We start from the raw sequence: 8,582 nt of genomic DNA, 5'->3' as shown, positions 1-8,582 counted from the left end.
GTTTAATTCACTTGTTAGCATTTGTGTAATACAGCTTTAATTCATGTTTAATTCACTTGTTAGCATTTGTGTAATACAGCTTTAATTCATGTTTAATTCACTTGTTAGCATTTGTGTAATACAGCTTTAATTCATGTTTAATTCACTTGTTAGCATTTGTGTAATACAGCTTTAATTCATGTTTAATTCACTTGTTAGCATTTGTGTAATACAGCTTTAATTCATGTTTAATTCACTTGTTAGCATTTGTGTAATACAGCTTTAATTCATGTTTAATTCACTTGTTAGCATTTGTGTAATACAGCTTTAATTCATGTTTAATTCACTTGTTAGCATTTGTGTAATACAGCTTTAATTCATGTTTAATTCACTTGTTAGCATTTGTGTAATACAGCTTTAATTCATGTTTAATTCACTTGTTAGCATTTGTGTAATACAGCTTTAATTCATGTTTAATTCACTTGTTAGCATTTGTGTAATACAGCTTTAATTCATGTTTAATTCACTTGTTAGCATTTGTGTAATACAGCTTTAATTCATGTTTAATTCACTTGTTAGCATTTGTGTAATACAGCTTTAATTCATGTTTAATTCACTTGTTAGCATTTGTGTAATACAGCTTTAATTCATGTTTAATTCACTTGTTAGCATTTGTGTAATACAGCTTTAATTCATGTTTAATTCACTTGTTAGCATTTGTGTAATACAGCTTTAATTCATGTTTAATTCACTTGTTAGCATTTGTGTAATACAGCTTTAATTCATGTTTAATTCACTTGTTAGCATTTGTGTAATACAGCTTTAATTCATGTTTAATTCACTTGTTAGCATTTGTGTAATACAGCTTTAATTCATGTTTAATTCACTTGTTAGCATTTGTGTAATACAGCTTTAATTCATGTTTAATTCACTTGTTAGCATTTGTGTAATACAGCTTTAATTCATGTTTAATTCACTTGTTAGCATTTGTGTAATACAGCTTTAATTCATGTTTAATTCACTTGTTAGCATTTGTGTAATACAGCTTTAATTCATGTTTAATTCACTTGTTAGCATTTGTGTAATACAGCTTTAATTCATGTTTAATTCACTTGTTAGCATTTGTGTAATACAGCTTTAATTCATGTTTAATTCACTTGTTAGCATTTGTGTAATACAGCTTTAATTCATGTTTAATTCACTTGTTAGCATTTGTGTAATACAGCTTTAATTCATGTTTAATTCACTTGTTAGCATTTGTGTAATACAACTTCAATTCAGTTTTAGTTCACTTGTTAGCATCCGTGTAATACAACTTTAATTCCGATTTAATTCACTTGTTAACATCTGTGTAATACAACTTTAATTCAAGTTTAATTCACTTGTTAGCATCTGTGTAATACAACTTTAATTAATGTGTAATTCACTTGTTAGCATCTGTGTAATTCAACTTCAATTCAGGTTTAGTTCACTTGTTAGCATCTGTGTATTACAACTTTAATTCAGGTTTAATTCACTTGTTAACATATGTGTAATTCAACTTCAATTCAGTTTTAGTTCACTTGTTATCATCTGTGTGATACAACTTCTTTTCATGTTTGATTCACTTGTTAGCATTTGTGTGATAAATTTTTAATTTAGATTTTATTAAGATTTAATTCAGTTGTTAGCAAAGTGATGCTCTTCTAGCAGATTAATCTATATGTCTCTCTCTAGTCTTTTAATATTAGTAATACACTCTTTAATGATGTGCAGAAAAAATATGACTAATATAGCGGTGATGCTTTACTTCAATGGACGATGGGATCCTAGCAACAAATATATTAACTACTTGGCAGATGGTGTGTTGATACACACAGAGTCAACGTTTGTCACCCTCGTTTCTGTAATTGCTACTCAATTGTCAATAGACACATCAACAAGTAAAGTTGAAATCAGATATAAAATTGATGAAAGGTCTCATCCAATTCAAATTCATAATGATATGGGAGTAAAGGTATATCTTGAAACTAAAAAGGAACATCGAGATATGACAAGATTCCCTTTATGTGTCACAACAACTGAAACAGTCAACTTGGAGACTAATGCTGCACTCATTCCACTTTTGTGTTCAGACACTTCAGGAGATATGAGGGTTATACACAATTCATACTTCTCTAATACATTTAATGGTATTGATGAAGCAATAGGGTTAATTGGATTCGGATCATGTGAGGAAGTTGATGAGCTAGAAGAATTAGCACCAGGCATCATTATTAATCCCAATCACTCTTTATTTGAAAAAGATCAGGTGTATAAGAATAAATATGTCCTCACTAGTGCACTAAAAAGACATTCCATTCTTAATCATTTTCAATTCAAGACAACAAGATCAAGCGCAATAAGGTAAGACCTAAATTCAAGTCACTTTAAATTATTAATTGTGTATTAATATTTTTTCTACAGCTATTCGATACAGTGCCTAGGAGAAAGCTGCAGTTGGAGTTTACGAGCTTCAAGCTTGAACAAATCTGAAATGTTCAAGATTAGAGAATTTGAAAGCGAACACACTTGTTTGTTGCTACATAATTCATTATCGGAAAGGCTAGCAACTAAGAGTGTTGTTGGGAGTATTATTGTGGGTAAATATGCTGAACCAGATGCTAATTACACACCAAAAGACATACAACGTGACATGTTAGCTGAATATGGTGTGCGACTCACATATATGCAAGCTTGGAGAGCTAAAGAAGCAGCTCTTGAATTAATCCGGGGTGATCCAATTCAATCATATGCAAAGTTGCCAAGCTACTTTCACATACTAGAGGCGACTTACCCTGGTTCTCATATAAGATTTCACAAATCAGAGGATGACCGTTTTTTATATGCGTTTGTAGCTTTGTTCACCTCGATAAAAGGATGGGAATATTGTAGACCAATTGTAGTTGTTGATGGAACTTTCTTAAAAGGAGCATACAAAGGGACACTGCTAACCGCTAATACCTTAGATGCAGCAGGTCAGACTTTCGAATATGATACTGTTTTTTATATTGAATTTTTGAACTATGTATTAAAATTGAATTATGATTGCAGTAAAAATGTATTAAAATTGTATTAAAAAAAGTGTACATGGTGCAGGGAGTATATTGCCACTTGCTTATGCTATTGTCGATTCAGAGAATGATTCATCTTGGAGGTGGTTTTTTGAGCAATTCAGAGATGCATTTGGTCAAAGACCAGAGATGTGTATCGTTTCCGATAGGCATGCAAGCATTATTAAGGCAGTTTCAACAGTTTATGATGAAGTACCTCATTTTGCATGTATGTGGCACTTACTGCAAAACATAATGAAAAATTTCAGAAGAAGTCAACAAAGGGTCACTGAGTTGTTCTACTCTATGGCAAAAACATACACCATGACAGAATTTAATCAATGTATGACAATGGTTGAGAAGATAGATAAGAGGATCAAAGATTACTTGTTGAACATTGGATACAACAAATGGTCGCGTGTGCATGCTGAAGTAAACAGAACTTGGATGATGACATCAAATATAGCAGAATCAGTCAATTCACGAACAAGACATGCCAAAGTTCTTACAGTCTTGCAACTCTTGGAATTCATGAGACAACTTGTACAGAAATGGAATAACAATAACAGATCAAAGGCGACATTTTCAGGTTTTCACCTTGGAAAAAAGTATGAAAATATATTGCGGCGCAATAAAACTGCATCAGAGAAATTAAAGGTATGCCTAATCTGTTTGCTAGTATTTTTTCTTCGGATTCATATCTAACATCTCTCTTGAATATATATTTTTTTTCATAGGTTGTAGAGACAAATAAATATGTGTATACCGTACTTGATGGTATTACACAATTCACAGTATGTCTTCACCAACGTACATGCACATGTGGGAGATTTCAATTGGATGAGTTACCATGTCCACATGCTTTGGCCGTTTTAACAATAAAACACACTGGTTATGAGAAATATTGTTCGGCTTACTATACAAGAAAAAATTTATTGTTGACATATCAATTTCAAATGGATCCCCTGCCAAATGAAAGTACATGGAACACACCAACACATGTTCTTGAAGATATTGTACTTCCACCTCATGGAAAGAGACCTCCGGGAAGGCCAAAAAATAAAAGACATACTCAACTGAGAGAAGATGGATTCAAGAAGGCGAAAATTACATGCAGCAATTGTGGACAACATGATCACAACAGGAAGACTTGCAAAAATGTCAGGCCTTATGATCAAGAATAAAAAAATAATTTGTTTAGTAGTTTGTTTTAGAAGCTCATTGACTCTACGAATTTGGATCATGTTCGGTTATATGGTTTATATTTTTAGTTCCGCAATCTCGTGTTATTCAGTTTAATAGAATGCTTTCTTAGTTGTGCAATCTCATGTTATTCAGTTTACTGGAATGTTTCTATGTGTATAGTTACATTTTATATGATATATAGATGAAATGATATAGTTTACTGGAATAACTCAGTTGAGCTTGAGGCTTGGAAATGTCTTGCTGAGTATATTTGTCAGGTTGGGGAATTTGGGTGATGCTTGGTATGTTTTTGGTTTGTTAGTATTTTTGTAATATAGCTTTAATTCAAAGTTTAATTCACTTGTTAGTATTTGTGTAATACAACTTTAGCTTAGGTTTAATTCAGGTTTAATTCAATTGTTACATAGATTTAATTCAAGTTTAATTCAGGTTTAATTCAATTGTTACCATTTGTGTAGTATAGATTTAATTCAAGTTTAATTCAGGTTTAATTCACTTGTGGAAATTTTAAGATTAATGTCTTGTTCTAATTCTATAAAGAAAAATAGGATTTCAAAAAAATAAATAGTATCGATTCGTAACACAGAAGTTCATATATTTGCAACCAAAAAAAATACATGATTTTTTTTATAGTTTTCACAACTTATTGAGGTTTCATGTTTACCTCGAAAATTACAATTTTTTACTACTCAAATTACATATTCAAATAAAACTATAACTTTAAATCAACCTAATTACAATTTTTTACTACCATTTCCTGCCAGTTTTACATGAGCATTCATAGTGTCATTCAAACAGAAGTATGAGGAGCATTGACTTCTTTAAACTCAATCATGCATACTTCCAGCAAGCTGGATAGACATGGGCAACGGCTTGTTGCTCCCAAACAAACTAACATATGTAGCATTCCAACTGCAAAGACAAAATTCCTTAGAGGAAGTACAAACAGAAAGGATCAATAAGGACACAAAGAAGGAACAACTTCAAATAGAAGACTTACATATAAACAACACAGTTAGGTATATAATATCAAGACTTACAAAATAGACCAATACAATTTTTCATAGCCATAGTAACTACAAATTGTTTTACATTATATAGTTTTCATAGTCATACTAACTAATATAACTATATTCCTTTATCTAACTGGTCTTTCGTCTTCACTTTGAAGGTCACTCGCTTGCTTCCTTCTTGCATATTCCCATAATATAGCTCCAAATCTCTTTCGGAGAATGTCTGCCTTTACTTGTTGATTTAGAATATGTTGGCCATTACTTACAAACTCCGCAAATGCAGCAACGAAAACTCCACAATCCCTACAAAATTCAATATAAAATTATTATGAAGAAATCAATTTAATACAAAAAAAAAATACATATTTGATAATACTTACAGCGAATCCTCTTGTTGTCTGGGAACATCTTTAGTTATGAAATGAAACTCAATTTTCTCGAACTCATTTATCTCACTGTATTTTGGTGTTGCCTTCAATTCAGGACGCTTATCATAGAACTTAACCACACTTAAATAATATGGTAAAACAACCGATAGCATCTCAACAATATTTTTTACCTCTAAATTCACCCCACCCCTAGCCGGAAAAGAATCATACACCTCCAAAGACCTTTGCCCAATATCAAACACCACAAAAAATCAGTGACGATTCTCTTTAATGTTTAGTGGAATAAGAATAAAATCCACTTTATCCCACGAGGTACTTGCCAACAAACGACGTCCACTGATATACCGGGCAATATCATCAGAATCTAAAACTTTAAAATTTTTCTTATCCTCATGAGCATCACAAAGTTTAAAGAAAGAATTGGTAATCTTTGTCTTGAAAACACAATCAGTCGTCGTAAAACGAACATTACTGTTGGTTTCATATTTTCTTTTCTTTCTTAGGTAATAGAAAATGACATCAATATGTTGCAAAAAAAAAGATTGAAATGTAAGAATAAACAGTCTCAACAAACAAACATTCAATTAACCAGGAAGGAATACGTTGAGTATACAAATCATGTTGATAAACTAGAGGAAATTCTTTTTGGCTAACTATCAGAAGGTCTTGTGGTAAAACTACATAATGCAAAAGGTATTCTTAATTATAATTTCTATGGACTAAATTGAGTACTAAAAATATATATACCTATAAAAAGAGATAATAATGAGGCCTTTTTTACAAGAAAAATGGTTCAAATTTGCTCTTGAAATTACAAAGTAATAGGCTAAAGTGCAGAAACTTCAACTCAAAGTTAAGGGAAAACTCTGTTTTCGCCCCAAGTGTGGCTCATTCATCACATATTGGTGAAACAGAACAGTGATAGAACTTATGAAGATGTTCAATTTCTACCAGAAAAAACTTAGAGACAACAGTAACTTACTGAAGCTGACATATTTTATATAATATTCTAGCTCCTGTATATGCATATCTGTGGATTCTTAATGATACAATGAACCTCAAAAGAAAAGAATTGAAGTTAGAATGACAAAAACTTGATTACAAGTTTCATCCTTTTCGCAATAGCCTGAGCTTTTGTCCCTCTTGAAAGACAAAGACAAAGGGAACAAGAACAGAAAGAAAAATGACTTGCAAGCTATAGAATTACAATGTCACACAACTAAAGAGCTTCAATAGAAGAAAAATACAATCTATCTACACAACTAAACAGAAAATATTTTAGTTGAGACAAAGGCAAACTCAAGATTAAGAAACAGAAAGAATCAAAGAAATATTAACGTCCAACTAAAATTTAGATAACAAACCTCATCACACCATTGTTGTCCAGAATGTGCCAATTTGAAAAATCAGAGTCTTTCATCTACCGTACAGATACCCAATTCAAATGCTGGATTGATAACATTAAGAGCATCTGTATAAGGTTTCTTTCCCCTATCAAAACAGAATAAAAATTAAAAAATACTCATTAATGAAGTATAGAACAGCCAATGAAACAGCTGAGTCATCATCTATGAACTTTTTAGCTAAAAACAGTGCACGTAGATGACTCTTTGGAACTGTGATTTTTTTTGGAAAATAACTACTCATCAAACTACATCTAGAATTGGGAACATTGATAGAAGTGCCATCACTAACACAATTTAAGCCCGTAACTATCCCAAATTCTCTAAGACCAAAAAATAACTTTTTGTTATTTATTTCAATAGCAAACACATCATCCGGTGTGTGTTTTAACTCTCTATTTATAAGACAATGAATAAGTTGTAGTTGTGTGCTCGATTTTGGAAGGTCAAGAAAGTACCCAAAACATGTATTCCTAAACAACTCAAGTTGTTTATCAGATAAAGATAGTTTGATTTGTTCAATGACACTATGATTAGTGTAACATGACCACCTACTCGAAATATACTCAACATCAGGATGTTTCCAAAATTTACGATCCTGCATATGCATTAAACATGAATTAAAAATGTGTTACTACATACTAAAGATGAATGAAGATGAATTTCACATACTATGTGTCGAAGAAAGGTAGTAATCAGTTGAATAAAAGATGAATTAAAGTTGAATTAAAGATGAATTAAAGTTGAATTAAAGTTGAATGAAAGTTGAATTAAAGATGAATTTCACATACTACATCTAAAAAACAAGCAGCAATCAACATACAACCATTGCTAAACAACAAATAACTAAGAAGTACTAGCACATACCGGATATCTACTCTCTGGTAGAATGACACTTTTGGGTAAACGATTTCGTGTTTTTCCATCATTCACCGCCTTTTTCTTCTCCAATCCATCTTTATTTTTCAAACTTTTTTACTGAAATTGAGGAGGTAAATCCTCAAAATCATCATCACTGTCAACGAGTTTCTTCGATGTAGATGACAAAGTAACACATATTTTTTTCGATTTCTTCATTGTTTTAACCTCTTTAACTCGTTTTTTACCTTTCTTTTGCTTCTTGTTTTGTTCCTCATTGTTCTTCTCCTCATTGTTCTTCTCCCCCGATATTTGTGAGATTCCCAAACTAAAACTTGGAACTTCATCCATAGAAGTAGAGGATGAAACTTGAAGCTTCTTTCGATTTCTTCGATAAACTTTCGGATTCGAAGTATCAATATCCCTCACTAGACGCGGACTTCTTCTAAGACCTTCTTCCATTAAAATTCGTGCAGAAAAATGAAAAAAAAAAAACCCTAATTTTTTGAACAGACGAGACGAGGAGAAGGAGAAAGAAAAAGAAAAGAGCGAGAGAGGATATGACTTGAGCGAATACGTTTTACTTTGTTTAAAAATTATATAAAAAAGGAATAAATGGGTTCTAAAATTGTTTTAAGTTAATATAGCTAAAAGTTGACAAAA

General features: G+C 31.6%; 2 protein-coding genes and 1 pseudogene across 2 annotated transcripts; 1 reads left to right on the top strand and 2 right to left on the bottom strand.

The window, feature by feature from the left end:
• Window positions 1–2,064: 2,064 nt before the first annotated feature.
• LOC107030911 lies at window positions 2,065–4,373 on the top strand. Its single transcript, XM_015232124.2, has 4 exons — window positions 2,065–2,364; window positions 2,425–2,975; window positions 3,097–3,707; window positions 3,788–4,373. The coding sequence occupies exons 1-4, from the start codon at window positions 2,108–2,110 to the stop codon at window positions 4,232–4,234; spliced, it is 1,866 nt and encodes a 621-aa protein (XP_015087610.2). The 5' UTR covers window positions 2,065–2,107; the 3' UTR covers window positions 4,235–4,373.
• An 865-nt stretch (window positions 4,374–5,238) lies between these two features.
• Window positions 5,239–6,142, bottom strand: LOC114073875. The gene is made up of 2 exons (XM_027911931.1): window positions 5,650–6,142; window positions 5,239–5,572 (listed from the first exon to the last, which is right to left on the bottom strand). Exons 1-2 carry the CDS (start codon window positions 5,808–5,810, stop codon window positions 5,395–5,397), a joined length of 339 nt encoding a protein of 112 aa, XP_027767732.1. The 5' UTR covers window positions 5,811–6,142; the 3' UTR covers window positions 5,239–5,394.
• Window positions 6,143–7,064: 922 nt separating this feature from the next.
• Window positions 7,065–8,381, bottom strand: LOC107030389 (annotated as a pseudogene).
• Between the last annotated feature and the right edge of the window lie 201 nt (window positions 8,382–8,582).

This window comes from Solanum pennellii, chromosome 9, assembly GCF_001406875.1.
Source record: "Solanum pennellii chromosome 9, SPENNV200".
In the NCBI taxonomy this organism is placed as follows: Eukaryota; Viridiplantae; Streptophyta; class Magnoliopsida; order Solanales; family Solanaceae; genus Solanum; species Solanum pennellii.
This window is presented reverse-complemented; position numbering and strand designations above follow the sequence as displayed.

What these genes read in the sequence shown, in the direction of transcription:
- LOC107030911 (XM_015232124.2), top strand. Translation starts at nt 2,108, where the DNA reads ATGAGGGTTATACACAATTCATACTTCTCTAATACATTTAATGGTATT. An exon ending in ACAAGATCAAGCGCAATAAG is followed by an intron (nt 2,365 to 2,424) that starts GTAAGACCTAAA and finishes TTTTTTCTACAG; the next exon opens with CTATTCGATACAGTGCCTAG. An exon ending in CTGCATCAGAGAAATTAAAG is followed by an intron (nt 3,708 to 3,787) that starts GTATGCCTAATC and finishes TTTTTTTCATAG; the next exon opens with GTTGTAGAGACAAATAAATA.
- LOC114073875 (XM_027911931.1), bottom strand. Translation starts at nt 5,810, where the DNA reads ATGCTATCGGTTGTTTTACCATATTATTTAAGTGTGGTTAAGTTCTAT. An exon ending in AGACAACAAGAGGATTCGCT is followed by an intron (nt 5,573 to 5,649) that starts GTAAGTATTATC and finishes TGAATTTTGTAG; the next exon opens with GGATTGTGGAGTTTTCGTTG.